Below are 23,138 nucleotides of genomic sequence, written 5' to 3' on the forward strand. Positions count from 1 at the left end.
ATTATTAATCAAGTTTAATTTTATAAAACGCAAAATTTTCTAATGCACAAGTTCAAAAATAAATATAAAATATATACAAGAAATTCCTTTTACTATTTTATAATTATAAAGCACCACATAATATTTGAAAAATGAACAAAATTAAAGTGATTTGACACCTGTTCAGTTTAATTATACTGTAAGGCGTCATACAAATACGTTGCTCAATAACACTGTTTGTATATAATTTAATAACTTTATTTTTATAATACCATACATAGCAGAAAAATGTTCAGCAAAGCAATATGAACTTGATGAAAATATGTTTCAAAAATACATAAAATATTTCTTATGCCAAAATTAATAAAGACAAACTTCACGACATCTAAACATTTCTTGTGTGCATAAAAGTGGATGGATTTTATGTGACTGTAGATGATTTGGGATGATTGTCAATGTTTATGATATTTTAAGAAGATAAAAGTCTATAGAAATAAAGTTAATAGTTTCTCAAATTAGACTGTTTTTACAAACCAGTATTACTGTATTACAGTATAAGTTGAGCTTTTAATTGTTTGAGCTGCCAAAAAAACTGGATAAATAGGTATGAAGATATTTCAACAAACGTTCAATTCATTCATAATTATTGCATAATATTATATATATAATCTAAAACTTCTTCGAGAAAGTTCAATTAATTATCGTTCCACACTTTAGTTCAAGGTGCCAAAAATACATTTCTGTAAATGAACATCCATTGAGTTTCTGTCTGTTTCTGTGCTTAAAGCTTTTTCTTTGTGCTAAATTTGATTCGAAAAACAGAAAAAACATCTGCACATCAAATCATTGACACAAGCAGAGGTAATTTTTCCGGTAACGTTTCATTTGATAATCTGTTGCAACATTTTCCTTTTTATTATTACAATGATTCATCACGAGTTGAAGAGTAAAAGCTTCGGATAACAGACAATTTTGACTTTAAAACTGCCGAATGAACATCTGCTTCTTTATATACATGTATTACAATAACCCCTTCCTACATAAGGTTGTGCACACACACACACACACACACACACACACACGCACAATCACATTTGTATCCATTCAAAGTAAAATATTGACTAAATTGCAAATAATAAATTTGATAAGCATATTAATAGAAGCAAGCAACACAGCAAAGTAAAAAGTATGTTATTTACATTAATATATCAAAGACAAAAAACAAACGAATGAAAAATGCAACAAAAAACAATTTTAATATGTTGTTCAGTGTTTAATATGTTCACGTATACAAACACAACCGCAGATCAATTTTACAGTATAACAACATTATTTTTCAATTTTATTTTTTAATAAATATCGATTATCATTCACAGATTCTAGCTGCTGACTAGTGTTAACTATTGCGGAGGACAGCAAAATGTGCAACGGTAAGCTAATACTGTTCGCATCATTCACACATGCTGACTGAATAAAGCAAAAAGTGATAAAACAAAGCAAAAAAGATATTAAAAAAAAGAAAAGCATAACTTGACAAGTGTTTACTGAACTTTAATTTACCTTATTTTATTATCACATGTATTTCATATCTACGGTCAATGTATTTAGACTAAATTTCATTTTCAGTGTCGTCGCTGTCGTCGACGTCTACTGTGCCGGTACGAATCTCGACTGGGCGAACTTGAATAGGAGGAAGATTCGCTACTGCGATCAGATCTGAAATGAAATAATTAAGCATATAAAATGAACATTATAAACAATATTTCACTTTTTTCACATGTGCTCTGTTTATCAAAATCAAAACTACCTGGACGATTCTGTACCAGAAGTGGAAGTCACGCTGGACTTGCTTCTGTATTTATCTCTGCGACGATATAAATGACCGCGATACTTTCCAGATCTGCTGTGGCGACGAGCACTGCGACGACCTCTGCTTCTGAAAAATGAAGGATATGAACATATGAACAAGCAAATAATTCCAAATCAAAACCTCGAAGAAGACGAAGACGAACGTCGTGAACTAACTGAACTGCCCCTATAGGAACCTGAAGACCTACTGTACGATTTATCGCTGCCCGAGGAACCGTCTCTAGTAGACGAAGAATACGAGCCTGATCGAGATCTTGATGGTGATGCAGAACGATCATCAGACCCACTGCTTCGCCGCCTATTCCTCTTCGGACTTCTGTGGCGGCTTTTTCGCTTTGACAACTGAAAATTAAAAAAAATTTTCCTCTATTAGTAATAATATAAATTATTAAACATTATCATCAATTGCTATTTGATTTTTGTTAATAAGTTTTATCACTCACAACATCACCTTGTTGTCAATAAGCAATAAAAAAATGCGCAAACGACAAGCAACTAAAAGTAAACTTGACTACTTATATAATAATATTGCATTACACGATCTGAATTTTTTCTGGTTGGAAAAATATTCTGTTTAAAAAATTTCCATTTTATGACAGAAAATAGAGTATGAAAAAAAACGATTCAATCTACTCAGTCAACATGAGAATCCTGCTCAAGAATATCAACAAACCAACAAGCTACGCTATGTTAAATCGTGTTTGAAAAGCTGTTTTCATTTTCAAACGGTAATTTCAAGTCAAGTCAATTTTTCAAAAGAAATAATGAAATACAATTTCACAATAGTAATGCAACAACTCACTGGCTTTTCAAAGTCACCTTTCCCCAACTGATATTTCGATAAATCTCCATCCTCATCCTCATCATCATCATCATCTTCTTCTTCACGTTCCATATTATGTCCTTTATATTCTTCCTCTGGACGTTCTTTGTCGTTCTTTTCCATTTTCCCTTTCTTTTCATCCAGATTTTCATACCCACTATCATGCTTTTCATTCGCGCGTTTCCGCTTTCCTTTCAATCTTCCAAACTAATATATAACAGATAATAAATCCTATCAGAACAGTTAGTTTAAAACAACCAAATATGATTCAGTACTTCGTCATATTCTTCCTCGGATTCATTTCTCGGAATGTATTCCACCTGTTGACGATCCATGTAACCTCCTCCGTAACCAGTACGCGCTTCAACCTCAGCAAATTTCTTGGCATTGCAAATGTTGCAGGTAGCCCTGCGTGCCCAATTAATGTTACCACACCTAAAAATGATAATGACATCATAAGCGCAAACAAACCTAACAGCACAAGCGAAGACAGATTCGCACAATGAATCCTATAAAAAGAAAAACCGCAACTACTAAAAATAGCTTAATTATGGCAACGACAACACACATACATACCAGTCAATTTGTACACTTGAACAAAAAACCACATCAAATAAGTAGTTTGACTAATTTTCCCAATTCAACACAGTGAATATTGTTTAAAATCATTTTACGCATTAATTTTCAGTACGGAATAAAAGGTGAAACAAGTAGAAAAAGATTTAACACTTGCGCAAAAAAACTGAAATACAACTGTACATTTGTGCAAAAAAAACTACTTGCACAATTTTACCTCCTCATCACCAAAGTTTACTGTGCTGCCGCAATAAACAACCCTATTTATAATTTATTTCGATTCTAAAATTTCAAAAGATATTTTAAAGTCTCTTACAATAATTAATTATAACAAATAAACTTGAAGAAAAATATATAAACCCACGATGAAATTGAATAAATTACCAATAAAAACAACCAACACTTTCCAAGCACTTCTTACTTTATCATTTGGTTCATTAGCAATCGAAATATAAAAGGTTATTAAAAACGGAAAAAAAAATACAAATCCAAATAACAGAATGAAATGAAATCCAAACTACCTGAAATTTGCAAAATAATGCTAACAATTTATACATTATTAACTTTCAAAAATATTAGTGTTCATTCAATTTAAAGAAATTATAAACAAATGTTAATTTCAGCCAATTTTAATATTCGGAAAAAGAGCAGACAGTGAAAAGTCAGAAATAGAGACAGCAATGAAATACATATTCCTTTCACACGGGAAACATTCACATGCTAATGTTATGACGGTAAGAGTTGTTACCAAATAGTATGTATTGTAGAAATATCTATAAATGAATTAAAAACTATTATAAACGACAACGCTGTTGAAAAGGTTTTTGAACTCAACATATTCACTACTGCTTGCATATTTGAGAAACGATCATTTTCTTGCATTATTTATCAAAACCACCTCTATTAACAATTTTACACCGCTTAAAATGCCGGAAAAAATTTTAAAATGTTCACTGACAATGTCATTTGCTTAACTTCATTAAACTTGACTGAATTAATTATTATATATTTACAATATAATCTATTTTACAAAAACTTACAGCACAAATGTCCAGCTAAGAAAAACAAAAGTAATCATTCACATTGCATTAATGGGTAATAATTTAAATTACTAGAAATTTTTTTTCATTATTTAGCTGATAAATGCACTAGTAAATTATACAACACAAAAATCAGTACTTACTCAAAACTTCTCCAAACCAAAAATACCTACACATAATAAAATAATTAAAAGTGTGATGCATTTACAATTATGTATTTTACTTATGGGACATTTCATAAAAAAACTAACCTAAATGTAGGTTGGGCCTAAAATGCATTGAAAAAGAAAATGTATAAATGAAAATTACTTCGAGCAACACCAATCTTCAGCTTCAAACAAGCCTTTGCTTTTTTCAGCCGCATCTTTGCCAATGGCTTGACCAACTGTGCCTTTTCCGCGTGGTTTGCGGCGTCCGCAAGCCTGACATGAAGAATGGTGAATCGTGTTAATGTATGAACACCTAAAAATCAAGAGCTCCTACCCCAGTGTGTTCAAAAATTAAAATAAAAGAAAGAAAAAATAAATAAAAACCTGGCATCTACACAGGCCCATTCGCCTTCTCGCAAAACCGGACGGGATGTGCTCATTGTACACAAATAAAAATAAAATCTTTTTTGAAATACTCAATGGCAGCTTTATGAACTTATAGCAACACTGCAAACGACAAACCTAAACTTTGAACTGAAAACTATAATTACAGTAAATTATAAAAACATTACAAATAGGCCACAGTAAGATATCAACGACGAACATTTCAAGCATATATCATTCTTGAAATAAATAAAGGCAGAATTTTAAAGAAAATTTTTCATAAAGGTCAAAAAATTCAATTTTCATTTCTAAAATTAACCGACACGATGAAAACATTCCTAAAATGCTTTCGTACAATGAGAGAATATTTCACTAACACGACCTGCTATTACAAACGGCAATTAAAATGTTCATTGTTAATATTTACTGTCATCAATGCGATCATCGTATAAATTTAGATGCGTAATCTTGAAGCTATGTGATGAACTTTTAACATAAAAAAAATACATTAAAATTCATCTCGGATATATAAATGTAGTTTATTTATTTATATATATACATAAACAGGTCCAAATTTATTCATGCTGCATATGCGTGTATAATATATAGGGAAGTATTGTGAGTATCTGTAACAGTATATGTGAAAATCAAGATTTAAGTATGAAATGTTCCACCTGTAAAGCTGAAAGAAATAAGTAATTTATTCAATAATAGATTTAAGAATATTTTAAAATATTTTTTCTCCAAAGCTGATCAGTTTAAACTGTAATTATTTAAACTAGAAAACACGATAACAGTTGTGAACAAATTGCATATGGCAGTTGATTGGACCATTTGCAGTTTTAGTATCTGGTAAAAAATTGCACAATGGCAATAAATTGTAGTCAAAAATACAATATTTAATTTTTATATTTTTTATCAATAAAACAATGTAAAATAGCAGAAATTCAACTTGATGTGTTGTGTCAGCAAAGTTGAAGTCAAGTTTTCGCAATTTGGTCATGTTGTTGCCAGCTTTGTTTTACAACATTGAAAAGAATATAACATGAAAATCAAATATATTACAAAAATAGTTTATCTAATTAAATTAAAATAACATGGCAGTTTGTTAAAAGTTGTAGCTGATTGATTGTGATTTATTTGTCTACTGCGCAGTTGTGATGTAAAGCGCTATTAACTAAATTCAGGGACAGACACGGAGTTTTACGCAATAACGAAAGGCTGTTTAATTTAATCACGTATGGAAACCAAGTTGTTTTTCACTTAGCTGCTTTACTTCCTTATAGTTTGCATGCTGACAATTTCAATTAAAAGCGCATAATTTTCATTTTATTTGAAATAATTTGAATTGGACGTACTTTTGAAATTAAATTATTTTGATTCTACTTTTAATAAGTTTTAAATTCTTTGTTTTTTAAGTGGCTACCAAAAGAACTAGTTGGTTGTGTTTGAATTTTTATTGACATACTCCTTCTATCAAGTTTTTGTTCACAACGTCAGCAGTGTAGAGAAATAAGTTTCCCAAAGCTTTGTAATGTTCTTTGCTTTGCATTGTTGAAACTCATCTTTAGCAGTATCACCATCTCTTTGTCAATTTCTCGATAAGTTCAAGGAAGTGAAATGGAAAAACATTTTGAAATTTATTTATTATTCGTTCAAGAGATTCACTTTATTAATATTAGTACACACATGACTGGATGAAAACAGATCCTTTGGGCCAGTATTTCAATGGGCTTACCAGAATTAGCGTGTAATTATTCGATTTTAGAACTTTCATTTAGTATTTGCTAAATAAAAATTAAATGATAATTGATTTTTAGAATAATTTTTAGCATGAACAGAGTTCATTACAGTGTAACGATCGTACGTTGTTGAAGGTGCATTTCATTTACTTTCCCGTGCTTGACCTAAGCGTGAGTGCGTTGTCAGTATGTTTAGGTAGATTTTTGTTTTGTGGTGAAAACTGAGTTTGGTTTGCTAATTGCAGCTTAGGGCTTTTCAACAATTTTACTTTCCACCGGTCATCAATAGAATTGGTCAAGGTGAAAGACCTCTGCAATTCTTAACAAAAGCATCCGGTCAGCGATTGCTGAGCACGTTTGTCACAAATTTATTTACTTCAAACTGTGCTAAACTGCTTGCACTTTCTCATTTTCTATTTACCAAATGGAAAATTTTATTCCTGTTCATCTTTTGACATGCTTTTGAAAATTTTACTTTTTCAAATTGCTCAAATTTGTCCATTCGGCATAGTTGCATGCCTGTTACCATCTGTCACACGTTTACCCTCGCTTTTTGATCTGGGCTGCTTTGCGCCTACGCCAGTCAGCTTGCCCCACGGCTGTCAATTCCTTCTTGACGCACTTTTATGAAATCCATTTTCTTGAAAGTATTTTTTCATTATTTTAGCAATTTATTAGTTTTTTTCGCATATATTTTTAAATTATACTTGGTTATTGCTTTTTCGATTTATGAAAATAGAATCTTATTGAAAAATATCTGTGCAACAAAAATGTATGAAATTGCAGCAGTTGGCAGATGGTTAGTTACGTTGAAAATTGCATCGGTTTAAAGTACAGTAGAACATTAAAATTTTAAATTATGTTTTATTTTGAATTAAATCAGAAAATACTGATTCAGTGCGACATATCATATCGTCATAGGGCAGGAAGTGTGCTTTTAATTTGCTTTCATTTCTTCTTGGGTAATTAATTTTTTTAATTATATTTTGTGCAGTGAAAACCTGTTTTGTCAATTTAGCAAGTCTCATTCATATTACTGACTTTAAATATTATTTGTAATAGATCACAATTACAGTATCTTTTTCATTTGTTTTATCCTGAAGGCATAATTACTGTAATTAAAAGTTAATCTACTTGGTAGATGTTGGGGCAAGTTTGTTTAACATTTTTTGCTTGAGATGTGCGATATTTTTTGCCTAGAATTTTCTTAGTTCACTTTTATAATGGTAATCGAAGTGAATGGGATATTTTTGAAATTGATTGTTTTCCAAAAACGATCGTTTTTTTAAATATTTTTTGTTTGAAAAAAAAATAATTTTTCGACTTTTTAAGATTAAACATGGAGAACGTGAAAAACGAATGTTTGTGGACAGTTATGAAGATGTTCATTGAAGCGTCCTCATTAAAATCTACTATGATGGCTTATTGCCAGCTGGTTTGCTTGTGTGATCCGGATCGTTCCGATCCCTATAAATTTTACACCAGGTAGGCTTGTTGGAACCAGTTCACTTCTGCACGTTCAGGTTATAATTTTCGTGATAAATGTAAATGAAATATTTAGCATTCGAGGCAAGTTGAATTGGTGGAAAGTGAACCCACTTTGGGAATTGTTGGATAAACGGTTTGCGCAGGTGGAATATCTAAATCAGCAAGCTGGAAAGAATTTAAAAGTAATTATAAATGAAGAATTGTCTTCGTTTGTATACTTTGTTTTGTCAGAGCTTGAATTTTATTTCAGGCACTGGTCGTTGGGGCCGGACCATGTGGATTGCGCATGGCTATAGAGTGTGCTTTTCTTGGGGCAAAGGTTGTTTTGCTGGAGAAGAGAGGGAAATTCTCGCGTAACAATTTGTTGCACATATGGCCACACGCTAAGGAGGATTTGAAAAGCTTGGGGGCGAAAATCTTTTACCCGAAATTTTGCGTCGGCTCAATCAACCACATCAGTAACGAATAATTGATGGATCTTTTAATATACACATGTATTGTTTTTGCAAAAATCGCTTTGACAGGCATTTGTTCGCTGCAATTAATTTTGCTAAAAGTGGCACTGCTTGTTGGTGTGGAAGTCTTTGAAAATGTAACTTTCGATAAGCTCATTGAACCTGAGATGAACAGCGATGGTGATGGTAATTAATTTTTCTTGTCCGTATAGACATATATATATATATATATATATATATATGTTTGTCCCTTTTACCACCAAGTTGACTTTATTTCAGTATCCGGTTGGAAAGCGGCATTGATTCCTGAAAATCATTTCCTATCCGATTATCAATTCAACGTTATCATCAACGCCGACGGAAAGAGAAACAACATACCAGGTGAGAATTGGACAATAATAATGATTTGTGATTTGCATTATTTATTTTTGCAAAAATTAAAGGTTTTCCACATAAAGAGTTTCGTGGAAAATTGGCCATTGGTTTGACAGCGAATTTTGTTAATCATCACACCGAAATGGAAAATAATGTGAAAGAAATATCCGGTATCTCGTATTTTTACGATTCAAATTTTTTCCGTGGCCTAGAAGAGGAGACGGGTATTCAATTGGAAAACATCGTCTATTACAAAGGGGACACGCATTATTTCGTGATGACGGCTAAAAAGCAAAGTCTGCTCGAACGAAGAGTCATCATCCAAGTTGATCGATTAATTTGTTCTAATGTAATGTACGGGCAGAAAACAGTATTGTATTTTCTAATTGCAGGATTTCGAAGAAGTGTCGAAATTGTTGGAAGCGAAGAACGTTTGCAGTGAAAATTTGCTGGCCTATGTGACAGACGTGGCGAATTTTGCGACGAACAATTCAATACCGAATCTCGAATTTGCTCTCAATGAGAACAACCTTCCGGATGTGGCGATGTTTGATTTTACATCGTTGTTCAGCGCGGAAAATTCTTCAAGATTTGAACAGAAGCATGGTCGACCGCTGCTGTTGGGTCTCGTCGGTGACAGTCTGCACGAAGTATGTGAAACGAGAATAACAGAATATAATTGCGTTTCGGTTTGGAAAAGAAATTCTCTTTTCGCAGCCTTTCTGGCCAACAGGAACCGGCATTGGGCGTGGCTTTACCAGTGTGTTCGACGCCGCTTGGATGGTGCGCGGCTACGGCTGCGGTAAGCCAATTTTGCAAATATTGGCCGAAAGGGAAAGCTATTACAAGCTGCTGACCCAAGTCACGCCCGAAACGTTGTCGAAGAATTTCAAAAATTGCACAATCGACCCGCGCACGCGTTATACGTGCTGTGATAATTATCTGCTGCCCAATCAGGTTGCGTATCGGCAGTTGTTGGTTTTAAATTTGAATTTAAAATTTAAGAAAAAAACTTCCTTGTCAGGTCATACAGCTGGTCAGTTCAGACGTTAATTTGCGTACGAATGAACAGCCGTCGTATTCGCTAGTCCAGTCGGTCAGCTTGAGTGGAGAGGTGAAATTTGAACAGCGTCGCACGCTGTTCAACTGGCTTCAAGACACGTTGGCACCGTATCGTCGACGCTTGCACGATTTGATGGCGTTGTTCGACAGTGGCGTCATTTTGAGCATGATCATTTGCCGTTATCGACGTCAAGAGGCGAAGTCGGTTGTGGTCGGCTCACCGCCAAAGTGTACCGTGAACGTGGAACTGTGCTACGAGAAGGTGAAATCGTTGTGGGGTGTGGAAGCGCCAGATCAGAAAGACCACTACGACCAAGTGTGTGAATATCTATCCGAGATTAAGGGGAAAATTGACGAAGAAAAGCCCTCGTCGCCGACGGTGGTTCTCGTGCCGGCTCAGGCGGCGTTCAGTGAGCTGAAGGATCCAATTGTGGACGGCCGAGTTGGTGGAAGTGAGCTCAAAGAGCGAGCAGGTGCAGGGCAACGTGGCGAGGATGTTGATTTCGACCGTGGATGGTTGGCGCGCACCAGTGGCGGTGACAGCAGTGAACGGGCCTCGGCAAGGAAATTGGACCCCGGGTTGTTGCAGACGGTCGACGGACTGCTCCGAGGCAAGGAGAAGGCCAAAGTCGAGCCCAAGTCGACCGTCGGCAAGCTGAATCAGTCGGCCATAATGGAAATGGAGATCCAGTTGAAAAATCCGCACACCGCGAGGCGTCGGCAGTATACTGATCACCAGCAGCCAGTGTTGAGCAGCAAAGAGGCGAAAATTATAGCCGAGAAAACGGCCATTCTGAAACAACGTGCTCAGAATGGTTTTCAGCTCACCAATGACCGATTCCAACTGATCGACTCTTGCATCGAACGGTTGGACAAGCACCTCAGAATGGCGGATACCAGTGGCGCAGTGGGTGTGGCGGAACTGGCCAAAATCCATGCGGTGAACATCGGCACGCGGAAGCCGCCGGCTCCGTTGCCACCGCCGAAGCAGAAGCCGAAGCTGTCGGCGGCCTGCTCCTACCTTCAAGAACCTGAACTGTGCTTTGTCTGCGGCAAGCCGGCTTACATGGCCGAGCGGGTGGCCGTTGAGGGGCTGCTGATCCACAGGGACTGTTTCCGTTGCGCTTATTGTCAGTGCTGTCTGCGGATGAATGCCTATGGCGCAGAGCGGTTGGAAAATTATGGAAAAGTGTTCTTCTGCGACCGTCATTTGAAATGTTCATTGAAGTCCAAAGTGGAAGAGTTGGACAAGAACAAATTGCACGCCGATTCCACATCCCATACCACGGAACGTGTCAATTTCGCGTTGGGTGGTGAAAATATCGCCGTGTCTAGCAGTGAGGAAACTTTGTTTGAGTGGAAAATTTCCGACGCCCAACGTTTCAACAATTCTGATGATGATGATGATGACGACAATGACAGAAGTGAACAGTAGATAGAGAATACGGAAGATAACAATAATTGATAAGTTTTCAAATAATTTGCATGGTGTTGTTGTTCTGTAGTTGTAGTTTTCCATTTTGAACCGGTATTTATTATGGTTGTTTGTTTCAGTTTCAGGTAAAAACATATTTTCTGTCCTATCTCAAGTTGAAATTGTTGCTGCTTTTTCATTTATCGTTCATGTTCAAGTTTTAGCTGTTCAAGCGACCTTTCCCAGAGTTCGTGTTGACGGGAAGGCATATTTCTATTAGTCACATATTCTCTTTACCTGTTACCGAAGTTCATTGTTTTGATGTTTTTTAATCAAGTAAAAAAATTTATAAATCGCATCCATTTGTAAACTCACGTTTTTCAACTACATATGTATTTGTAAAATAGCAAAAAACAAGCGAACAAACATGCTTCCTTGATTGAAATACAACGTGTTGTGTGAGATGCAATGTTGATAAAAAAGAAAAAACTTTGATACGAGTTGTTGAGCATGCAGTTGTAACCGACAAATACGAAAGAGAATCTCTCGCGGTTGATTTGAAACTTAACTTATCAGTATGCAAATAATACGGAAGCAAATTATTGATAAAACATCATCAAATTTAACTTACTTGGTTCAAGATCAAGAAAAACCAATAAAAATGATTAAAATACATGTATAATAAGTATATTCGAATGTTGGTGATATTATTGGAGTTTTTAACCATTTCTTGTGCACCTGTTTGCATGCAGGTAAACAATATTCCACGTACCTGTAACCTATTTTACAGACCGGTTGGCTGACGTGTCATCATTATATTATGCAAGTTCGAAAACAACAAACAATACACTTTGTTCTTCCAACTAATTATTGCTGAACTTTGATAAAATCTGAAATTATTACTTTACGCAATAACTTGCTTTATTTCTAATCATTTGTACATGTAACAAAAGAATCAACATTTTCCACAGCTCATATAATAAATAATGTTTGCAACTTATGCAACAGTACAATACAGTACAGTACAGTACAGTACAGTACAGTACAGTACAAATCAGTATAGTTCAGCATGCAATTAGCATTTTATCCAGTATTCAATCATGTATTTAGTGCAGTAAATTTTGTTATTTTAAAATTATAGGGAAAATATTTCAATCATTAAGTTTAATTGTGGTTTTTTCAATAAGATTGATAAAACTGTATACAAAGTACTGTATTAAACACCGTATAAATTTCTAATTAAAAGGTATCATAAATTAAAATTTTGTAAAATATCACCTTTTTGTAATGTTTTACAAATGAAAAACGCCGAAAACTACAAATTATTAAAAAAATTATTTTTAAAAGTAATACTGGATGGAAATTTTCTTCTAACTAAAAACAGTGCGTGTTTAAGTTGATATTTGAAAAAAGTATAAAGTACGGAATAGTTTTATTAAAAATTAAAACAATTGAAAACGTACACCATTCCCAAATTATAATCTGTTGATGAAAAATCATTTTACATGAAAACAAGCTCGCTTAGTAATTTGTTGGAGAAATCAGCATTGAGTGTTTTGATTTTCTGCTTGCCACACTGCCTTTCCGACGTCCACGCCACTATCGAAAAAGAAAAAATCATTTCAGCTTCTTTTTTTAACGTTCAAAAAGTTTAATGATTTTCGTTTAATTTCTTAAATAATTAATTCACTTCAAACAAGGAAAAAGTCGAATTCGGAAATTCCGTGTGTACAAGTTGGCGTAACACGAAAAGTGGAAAGTTTTAATTGAAAAATTACCAAACTAACAATTGCACATCTTATACGGTAAATTTAGTGCAAACTGGGCTAGATTTAGCGGAGAGAAACGTGATTTGCAAATTTTATCAACAATTAATTTAAAACGTAGTATAATTCGTTTAAAATTAGACAGCTTTGAACTAATACATCAACGGACGGATGAATCACCAAAAAATTGGACTAATCCATATTCAACACCTGTTGTAAAACCAAATCAAAAACATGGAAATTGTGGAAAAATGGATAACTTTTTCACTAATTACGTGTATAAATGAAAAAATGATAACAATTAATGGCGAAAAATCACAGACAACTCTTTCAATCTGATGAGCAAATAAATCTAGATGCAATTTAATGAAAAGCGTGATATTTGTTCTGTCATTCTTGTTGCCAAAAGTGACAGCTGCTCATTCGCATGAAATATCATATCACCTTTCATATCATGTGGATAGATAGTTTAATTTAATCCGCATGCTTTTTTTCAACAATTACATTTCTCATAATAATGTGAAGAAAAATGAAATATCTTTATTTTTTTTAAATAAAAATTGTACTGTATTACTGTATTTGAAAAGGGGATATCTGTTAAAGATAGAATATTGATTGATTTGTATTGAGAAGACGAAAAATGACTGAAAATTACACTACAATACAGAATAAAAAAGGGAAATAAATAAATAATAAAAGAATAAAACAAAAAACTGTACCTTGTCGAAAACTGTAGCCTCTTGGGTTTTGTCCACACAAAACCAGAGGATGCATGTAGTGGAAATGACGAATATGATGACGAAAAATGTGACCAAAACAACAATGAAGCCAAAATAATCGGCAACGTTGACGTCTTGTTTCAAATTTACCATAATGATTATTAATTCTGCAATAGATTATATAGGTGATTATTGGTTGAATTGAAAATGTTTAAAAATATTAAATAGATTTTGTGCGAGAAAAGCAGACGCGCGTCAGTAAATAACCAACAGTTGTAGAGGGAAAATATTGGAAATATAGAAAGCGAGAGAAAGCTGGAAAGAGAGAGAGAGAGAATGCAGAACAAGCCTGCAGAACAGGCTTGCTGCATGCATAACGTGTGCACACAAATGAATACTGGAAGACTGGGATGGAGAGAGAAAGAGAGAGAGAGAGAGTGAAAGACAAGTCAACATCATGTTGTCCTACATCGAAGCAGGCTAGACGTCTGTCTGGCTCGCCCTTTTTCCAGGCCAGTTTTTACATGCAACCATCTATATATCTATCTATCAATGCATGCATGCATTGTCATGAAGTTGGCTTCGAACGTGCTTGACGTCTATAAATCATACTAGCTCGGCAAAAATTATACAATCAACGTATTCAATATGCAAATTTTAATGACTTAAAACTTCTTTGTTCTGCATCATTGTTTCTTTTCGTTCTTCTTTAAATTGTTGATCCGTGCTTTGCTTGAAAACACACACGTTAATAATATATATATATATATATATATATATATATATATATATATATATATATATATAATGTATAATGATAAAGCTGTGCCGCTTAGTGACGAGCTTTGAAGAACAGCCGCGCTGGACAACGTCCACCTTCTCCAACGCAAACGGACCAATGAAATTAGTCATCATTATCTTTCAATTATATATATATATATATCTTTCATCTTATTTCACACAGAAAAAGTGGTCGAAATCAGACTGCTAAAAATGGAATTTTCATCCTATTCGCATGCAAACAACGCATTCATATCAATTCGCATTCCCGCACTATTTAATTTCACACTACCAATCAATGCGTTCGTTTTACATTTATTAACAACCACTAATAATAATAATAATAATAGTAATAATTCTTTCAACGCAGAACAGCAGAACAAAGCAAATCTTGACATGTCAAGTAATGCCAAAGATGAATGCAAATAATCTTCAACATGTTGGCAAACTGAACTGAACTAAAGCTTTCTGCAACGAACGTACATAAATACATACATATATACATACACAGACAATAATGAACAATAAAAAATTACAACTGAACATCAATTTAAAATTCGAAACAAAACAACCATATTATAAATAAATAATCGAACAAACAAATATATATATATTCGATATATAAAATATAACTTTTTGCACAACAATAGTATTCATTCAATTAAAATAACTGATAACAAAAACAGGTAGATGAAATAAAAAATTCCAAAATCCTACTAAAATAAATGACTTACATCTGACAGACAGATATTCCGAGCCTTAAGCGCTGCCAACTTGCCAGAAGTGCGGCAGTGCAGAAACAATGCAACACATGATGTGACTAATTAGTGAATTTAAATCGCTCTCGTGGTTAGATAAAGCGTTAAAAATGAACGCATCGGTTCCATAATTCACTCATTCGCTAAACATCTCAGTATGGCTTAAAATGATCAGTACGGTAGCGTGGATTTCGAGACGGAATTCTCGGTCGATAAGATCTGCTGTTATGATACGACTGCCATGACTGCGCCCGACCACGCCCAGAATGTGCTTCGAACGTGCTTGTAGTCGAATGTCCAAAGGCCCTGTAGGGCGACTCCGCCTGGCGAATCCTGTCCTTCGCTCCTGACCAACTGCCTCTCTGATACTGTGGTGCTAAATCACGGCCAACTGCCCCACCACGTCCGGAAAAACTTCCCCTACATTGTTCATAATTGCCTCGATTTCCACCATATCGTACATAGTCGGGTGATGTACTGTTGTCTAAATGAAAATTTTCACAATTCACAACAACAATACAAAAGAAAAGGATTAAATTTACAATATTGTCTATTGTCATTTCCAGAATAATATTGGTTGGGCATTCTTGCATTGTACGATTGTACAGAACGCATTTCAAAACTGCAAAAGGAAAAAAGAATATTTGAAATTATCAACAACAAATACTCTTCTCATTTTCACGTCACATCTACTCACTCCAATATTCTCTTGCTAGCCCGATTCAGCTGCGCAGTAACCGCACTCTGTACAAAGCCTGTCACTGGTCGATATCTTCCATCACGATCATCGTCCCAATCTTTGGGCTTCAAAACTGGCTGCGGATCTCTAAACAAGCAACACTTGAAATATACAAGAAATAATTAAAAAAATAACACAAATAAATTATCTGCAGTTCTGAAATTATAGCAAGTATTAACAATAAACAAAATGATTTTAAACAAAAAAAAAAACTAGCATACACTGCACCAGATAGTCGAGCTGTAGAAAAGATGTAATCGTCTGGAAACTGTGGATTCAAGCAAAATACACTGAAACACAAATACACATGTATACATTAATATCAGGCAAATCAATGGACTACTACAAATACCTCAAAACATGGTTATTTTCTACATCATTGCATTGTGGAAGTGGGCTGTGTACTGTCCTGAAATAGCAGCATATTGTTCAAATATCATCATTTCATCAATAATTTTGCAAAAAATACTCACTTGCCAACTGGTACATGAAATTTATATGGTTTTACCATCAGTGAGATGCCGTTGCACAGTGAGGGATCCATATTTAACCACTTCAAGTAAAATTCGTAAATTTATTAACCAAAATATCTCATAAATAAATAAATAAATATATATATATATATATATATATATATAGGCGTGCGTGAGCTATAATCAAAAGCTCAAAAATATATAACGTCTCAATGTAATTTCAAAATAAAAACCATAATATTACGCTACACAACATTACTTTAAATCAAACAAAACAGTTTATAATTTACCTCAGCACTCATGTCGCCCTCATAAATCGACTGAATAAAATCAAATGCCTCGTGCTTCGACGAAATGAACAGCAGGTCGTTACCCTGCTTATTACGAAAGCCTGAAATGAAGTATTAATTTACAAAAAAAAGTATTCCCATGAAATAACATCTAAAACCAACATTAAACTGAAGTAGCGTGATCAACAAACAAAGTCATACTTTAGGAATTGCAAAAATCTCAATTATTCTTTCCAAATATAGCTACAGCTAAATAAAAGTCAAAACACTCAATTTCTTTCCCACTCGAAGAAAGCACTAGCCAAATGCACTACTATACTGTACTAAATTGTAATGCTGTATATTTCAATTTATTTACGCTCTTCTTCTGTCAAATCGGGATAAACCACTTCAAGAGCTTCATTCAAACGTTCAGCATCGACAAATGGAAGCAACACCACTCCTTGCCAAGCATACCTTTTTCCGTTCAAGTCAACTTTGAAATCCGACGGATACATGTCAATAATGGTGGATTTCTGAAAATTTCATCTCATCAAGAAAGAGTATAGAAAACCAAAAAATTCAACATGTACAAAAATTAACATCACGTACCGGATCGTGCATCAAAGCTGCCCAAGATTTCGGCAGATGCTTACTGCTCGCAGCCGGAAAGACGCTCATCAGCTGTTCCAGAGGTTTGATCTGACAATTCGAATGTGAACAAGAAACAAAACAAAAAACACATAATCAACTATTGGATATTAATTATTGACACCAAGCACAATTGTTTACCGGCATTGTTTTTTCGGAAAAATCAATTTTCAAATCGCCAATATTCAAAAAGTCCGAAGCAAATGGAGAATAGTGGAATGGAAAATACCACTTCCAGCTGCAACAACCCTGAAAAATTGCAAATTACACTTCAAAATTTTCCACCGAAAACAAGCAAAAAAAAGACCTGATAATAATAACGCAAAACCCAACAAAGTCCTTCCACGTAACAATTCGCCACGTGGTGACGAAATTCCAAGTCTTTTGGCGAGCATTGGAATTTCACCAAATAGTAGCGATCTTTCCATCCACATTCCCACAATCTGAATATACAAAATTATTAATTTTGCTAGTGAAGAAATACACCAAGAACAAAACATGACCACATCTGTAATAATTGTACAGATGTATAATAATTACCTCACTTCATCAAGCGGCCCTTCGTCGTTTGCATCTTCAGCATTTGCTGCACCATTAAACTAAATTATTTCGATTAAAAACAACAAAACCAAGCATAATCAAAGTGAACAAAAAAGCACAACAAATATAAGCTGTAGTAGAAAATATAAGAAAAAAAATAAAACAACTGCCAACCTCCCGCTTGGTGGATGATGTGACGGCCATAGCAGCTTGTCGCATTTCCATGGCGGTTCTTTTGGCATTCGACAAGGGCAATGGACTTTCTCCAATTGGCTTAAGAACAAAAATTAGGAAAAATCAAAATTTGAGTAAACTTTAAAATAAAAACAAAACAAAGAACAATCAAATTCAATATGCATACTGTTGGTGCAAAAGCGTTCTGCGGTATAAAAGCCGGGGCATCGAAATTTTCCGCTTGCATCCTGCGCATTTTTGCCTTATTTGAAAATTGAATCTGAAAATGTCAACTGCACTGAAAAAAACCCAATCCAATAAAAAAATATTATCCATTGCCTCTCTTTCTTGTCTCTGTCGAAAAATTTCATCTTCCACTTTGCCCAGTTCTGAAAAGCAAAAATTCGACAAGAAATGATGTCAAATATAAAATAATATCAAATTGGAAAAATACCGGACATGATCAGCTGAACCCGCTTCAAGTTCACAAAACCATTTTCCGTCAAATATCCCTAAAACAGTGGAAAATTAAAAAATGCCAACAAACAACAAAAATTAAATTATCATTTACGCCAGTTCGATATACACAATCTTTGTACAACTTGACCAAACGATCGATCGCGCCTTCCCTTAAAACAGCACAAATCATAAACAAACAAACAAACAAACATTTTCACAACGTACCGTATTTCCAACGACGGCAAATGAGGCAAAAAATCATTGCCGACAAAAAAGCACATAAAAACCCAATCATCTACGCAACGCTGAAAAGAAGAAAAAAAAAGCAAATTAGCAATACCAGCATGAGAACAAATTGTGAACGGCTCAGACCTCAAAGTCGTATTTGAACTTTATATTTGGCATTTCCAATTCCCGTTGCAGGTATTCACGAAGAACACTGAGGCGAATGAATATAAATTGAGTTTTCTTCAACACTGGTCGATGTGCTTCTTCGTTCTGTAACAAAAAAATGGAATCAAAAATTTTGAATGGGCAAAAAAAAGCAAATATGGTTTACCTCGTTTTCCAAAATAGATAATCCTTGACAATCTTGCATAGTATGACCTTAAAAGTAAATCAATTTAAAGAAAAAACAAGAAATTTTAAAAACTCAAATCGTTCATCTGCTACCGTAATTGTTGCAAATTTCGCATGGTCGAGGTAAATTGGGAACAAATTCTTCTCGAATGATGGTAAAATTCGGTTCATGAGTGGCCAAACCAAGCATGATCAAATCAGCTAAATTAATTTAAAAGAAAAAAAATCAATTCAAATCAATTCAATTAAAAACAAATCAAACACTACCGTCTGCACCACAAAGTACATGATGAGTGTTTGGATCGTGAGATGCACACGCCCGCTGATGTCGAATGTAATCCATGATTTTGTGTTCGCCTTCACCAGGCACGCTAGCATCAGACAAAATTACCAACAAATTCTGCCAAGCAGGATCGGTGTTCAATCTCTCGTGAATATAATAACGAAGACAAATCGCTAGACGAGCCATGAAAGGCGTTCCCTTGAAAATTTTCAATTCAGAAGACCAGAAGAATGGAAGGGGAAACGAATATATATATATATATATATTTATTTATTTATAAAACGATAATTAAAAATGAAATTATATTCTTAATTTCTGAAATTTCTTGCTTTATTATATGCATTTCGAAACAAAGCATTATTACCGGTGTTATGCAGTTGGAATCGAAGTGCTGCTTATCAGTCGATTCGGCAGGCAGTGGAATACCCTGAGCTCGCAAATCTTCACGAATTTGACGGATCTGTTCTTCTTTTTCCGCCGCTTCCTTGGAAGCTCGAAAGCGACGTGTCCGCTGTTGGTTCATCTTCGCCCTCGGCGCAACACCATCAATAGCCATGTAAAGCAGACGACGCGGTCGAACAATGCACATCAAACGATCAATGTACTCAAATATGGCTACCATCATTTCTTCTTCTGATTTCGGTGCTGGCCTAATAAAAGTGAAAAATAAGCGCATCATCTCAACCAAAACAAAACAAGAAAAAAAAATTAACCATTGTTCACTTAAGTTAAAAAAATTACAATTTAGAAACAAACTTAAGATTTTTGCTCTCAAAAATAATTTTTTACTTGTCTTCTGGATGACAACATGGGTGAATAATTCCGTTCATATCCAAATAAAACGTATCAAATTCGATTCCATGCGGATTCGGCTGCGTGTTATCGACAGGCACTGTCGTACCGTCGACATCTCGTGGCTGTAATAATAAAAATCAATCAATCGATAAACAACAAAAAAAGAACGCAAATTATACCGTATCTTCGATGCAGTTCATCACAATTGAAGGGTATTTTCGACTCAACCATCGGAAAAACGCTGGTACACCCATTTTTGTGCTGAGCAGTTCTTGATACGAATGTTGAAATTATATCTGTAAATGGGCAGGTGATGAAACAAGATCACTTGCTGAAAAAAGAAACAAATTAACATCAACGAACGTTATTTGCGGAAAATTAATGTTTAACATGCAAAAGTAAAACAACACTTCCACAAATGAGAAAGAAATATGACGAGTGAAAAATCGTCCATTTCATACGGTAGTACAAAGAAATAAAGTTTCAAGTACAATAATGACAGTATAAAAAAAATCTTTCAAAGTACAGTATACGAACCCAATGAAAAAAGCAAATGCAAAAAAATTATACAATTTCTAAGATTGATCATTCAGTTATTTTGAATATTTCATTAAATATGGTTTAAAGTCAACAAAAAAATTTATAATATATAATTTTACCAATAACACTAGCTCACGCTCAGGAATTGTAGATAAGTTTTGAAAACTAAAAATTTCAGAATTGTTCCATGAGGAAAAATTTTTGCTTCGACTCCGACAAGCGTTCTTCGACTTTTTAAGGATGAAAAAGAATAAAATTTTTGAGAATAAAGTTGGCAAAAAAACGGCATCAAGTTTGTGGTTTAATTTAACGACAGCGAATGGCTGTATTGTGTTTTGCGTGACCTGGAAGAAAGCTGCTGACCACGGTGCTGGAATAGTGCCTTGCATGATGCGTTGTTGTTAAAAAGACACCAAGTTTAAAGCGACTGCAGTGGGGAAGGGATAATGTTGAAATTTGAATATAAATAAAACTGTTAAATATTGAAGTTGTCTTATTTTTTAATTTAATAAAATTCTAAGTAGTGTATTTTCTCAATAAATCAATAATAAATATTTTCCCTGCTTTGTTTATATCTTTGACGAATAATTCAATGAAACAATTGCATTCGACAGCTCAATTCTACAAGTTGATAATACGACAGTAAGATTTGCACAATATGGTAGCCTATTAATGATACGATGTCTGATTAGAGAATAAAGAAATGTCGAATGGAAATGAATAGTTCTTTTTCTCTTTAAGCAATAAACAAATCACGGTAGACGCATGATTTTACAAACAAATTGTAATAATAATTATACAGTAGATTAAAAGAAAAAGCAAGTTTATTTGAGATGAAAAATTAATTATTTAGCAATGAAAACATTTCAATTGAACAACAACAACAAGAAGAAGAATATAAGTAGATAGTAATACTTATTTTAATTTAATTATTAATAATAAATAATAAAAATGAATTTTGATCAATGTCGTCGAGTTGTCCGACCGATGGGTGAAAAGCAAGAGACGTTGAATAATATACGTTGGTTAATTTGCTTTGCTTCAGTGTTGAATTGGAAACCAGTTTTTGAATTTGTTCACGGCCGATAACGGCAGCCCAAGGTTGAAATTGTGCAAGTTTAGACGCGTTTTCGGCTAATAATTTTTTTTTCCAAGCGAAGCGGAAAAAAGCAAAATGTCAAATGATGATGAATTGATGAATGAATGAAAATCTTTTTTTTTTTGAATATATTTAAAAACCTTTTCATCAGTGTTGTGCAAGGTGAAAAATTGTGCATAATTTGATGCAGCTGTCGTCGACAGTTGTCGGTGCTTGCAAGCGATTCAATTGAACACGGTCTCGGCATCTGTTATCGATTAGCATTTTTCTTCGTGTTATAAATTATCAAATTGCACGCCACCTATCAACACGCAGTTGTTGAATTGTCATTATTCTTTTTTTTTATTTCATTGAAAAAAAAGTATATGCATCATTCAATAAAATTTGAGCTTCGTTTATGAATGAATGAATGAAACGAATGTTCGTTCATTTATTAAAATTTTATTTGTGAATATGAAAAACAAAAGTTCAAATAAACAACTTTGCTAGCTTTTTTTTGAAATTTTTCTCATGATGAAAAATGAATTCTATTAAACAAAACATTATACTTTTTAATATGTTTGTATTATTGTATTTATTAATGAAATGGAAAACAAAACAACAATTAATGTATATCAATATTTGCATAATTGAACTGAGCTGAAATAATTTGCGAATATTTATAAATAAATATTGTTGATGCATGGTGAAAGAATTGATGATCGACGCCGCTTTGATCACTTGATACGCATCGTTTGCAGAGAAAAATGGGAATAGAAAAATTGGCCGTCGGGCGTGTTGAATGCGATAAAATCTGTCGGCAAAGTTTTGAATTGAATTTGCAACAACAAACCTGGTACCGATCGACGACGACCAAACGATTCCATTATTTATTTGTTGACAAGGCATAAAAGCAAACAACAGCAACAACGAAAAATAGCATTTTTTTAAAAATAAATACATTAAATATTAAATTGAATAATTTCCATAAAATGGACGGTGAAAATGGATAAGGGGAAAAAATTGCATTTTATCGGTCGACAGTAAAATCGTAACAACGTTTGCAACAATTTGACAATCGTTTTCTTTTTCATCGTTTTCACAAATCAAATCAAGTCAAATAGAAGAATCAGAAAGAAAAGTAGGTCAATTTTAATGTTTGTTTAATTTGTAATTTTT

At 34.0% G+C, this 23,138-nt stretch overlaps 4 protein-coding genes across 4 annotated transcripts; 1 reads left to right on the forward strand and 3 right to left on the reverse strand.

The window, feature by feature from the left end:
• Positions 1-1,588: 1,588 nt before the first annotated feature.
• On the reverse strand, positions 1,589-5,654 carry Tsp_08091 (zinc finger Ran-binding domain-containing protein 2). Its single transcript, XM_003373449.1, has 6 exons — positions 5,608-5,654; positions 4,597-4,749; positions 2,927-3,106; positions 1,970-2,190; positions 1,871-1,915; positions 1,589-1,695 (listed from the first exon to the last, which is right to left on the reverse strand). Exons 1-6 carry the CDS (start codon positions 5,652-5,654, stop codon positions 1,589-1,591), a joined length of 753 nt encoding a protein of 250 aa, XP_003373497.1.
• Positions 5,655-7,901: 2,247 nt separating this feature from the next.
• Positions 7,902-11,636, forward strand: Tsp_08092 (conserved hypothetical protein). Its single transcript, XM_003373450.1, has 9 exons — positions 7,902-8,047; positions 8,124-8,232; positions 8,301-8,508; positions 8,575-8,691; positions 8,785-8,886; positions 8,949-9,229; positions 9,273-9,682; positions 9,886-11,279; positions 11,503-11,636. The coding sequence occupies exons 1-9, from the start codon at positions 7,902-7,904 to the stop codon at positions 11,634-11,636; spliced, it is 2,901 nt and encodes a 966-aa protein (XP_003373498.1).
• Positions 11,637-15,531: 3,895 nt separating this feature from the next.
• On the reverse strand, positions 15,532-15,972 carry Tsp_08093 (conserved hypothetical protein). The gene has a single exon (XM_003373451.1). It carries the CDS (start codon positions 15,970-15,972, stop codon positions 15,532-15,534), a length of 441 nt encoding a protein of 146 aa, XP_003373499.1.
• A 100-nt stretch (positions 15,973-16,072) lies between these two features.
• On the reverse strand, positions 16,073-20,595 carry Tsp_08094 (5'-3' exoribonuclease 2). Its single transcript, XM_003373452.1, has 23 exons — positions 20,521-20,595; positions 20,336-20,463; positions 19,911-20,196; positions 19,531-19,744; positions 19,357-19,464; positions 19,244-19,290; positions 19,057-19,182; positions 18,910-18,989; positions 18,797-18,854; positions 18,680-18,737; positions 18,535-18,614; positions 18,413-18,505; positions 18,226-18,324; positions 18,052-18,110; positions 17,819-17,954; positions 17,653-17,760; positions 17,464-17,562; positions 17,240-17,396; positions 16,882-16,982; positions 16,592-16,671; positions 16,471-16,527; positions 16,342-16,408; positions 16,073-16,219 (listed from the first exon to the last, which is right to left on the reverse strand). The coding sequence occupies exons 1-23, from the start codon at positions 20,593-20,595 to the stop codon at positions 16,073-16,075; spliced, it is 2,463 nt and encodes an 820-aa protein (XP_003373500.1).
• Positions 20,596-23,138: the final 2,543 nt, after the last annotated feature.

This window comes from Trichinella spiralis, assembly GCF_000181795.1.
Source record: "Trichinella spiralis strain ISS 195 chromosome Unknown Scfld6, whole genome shotgun sequence".
Classification (NCBI taxonomy): Eukaryota; Metazoa; Nematoda; class Enoplea; order Trichinellida; family Trichinellidae; genus Trichinella; species Trichinella spiralis.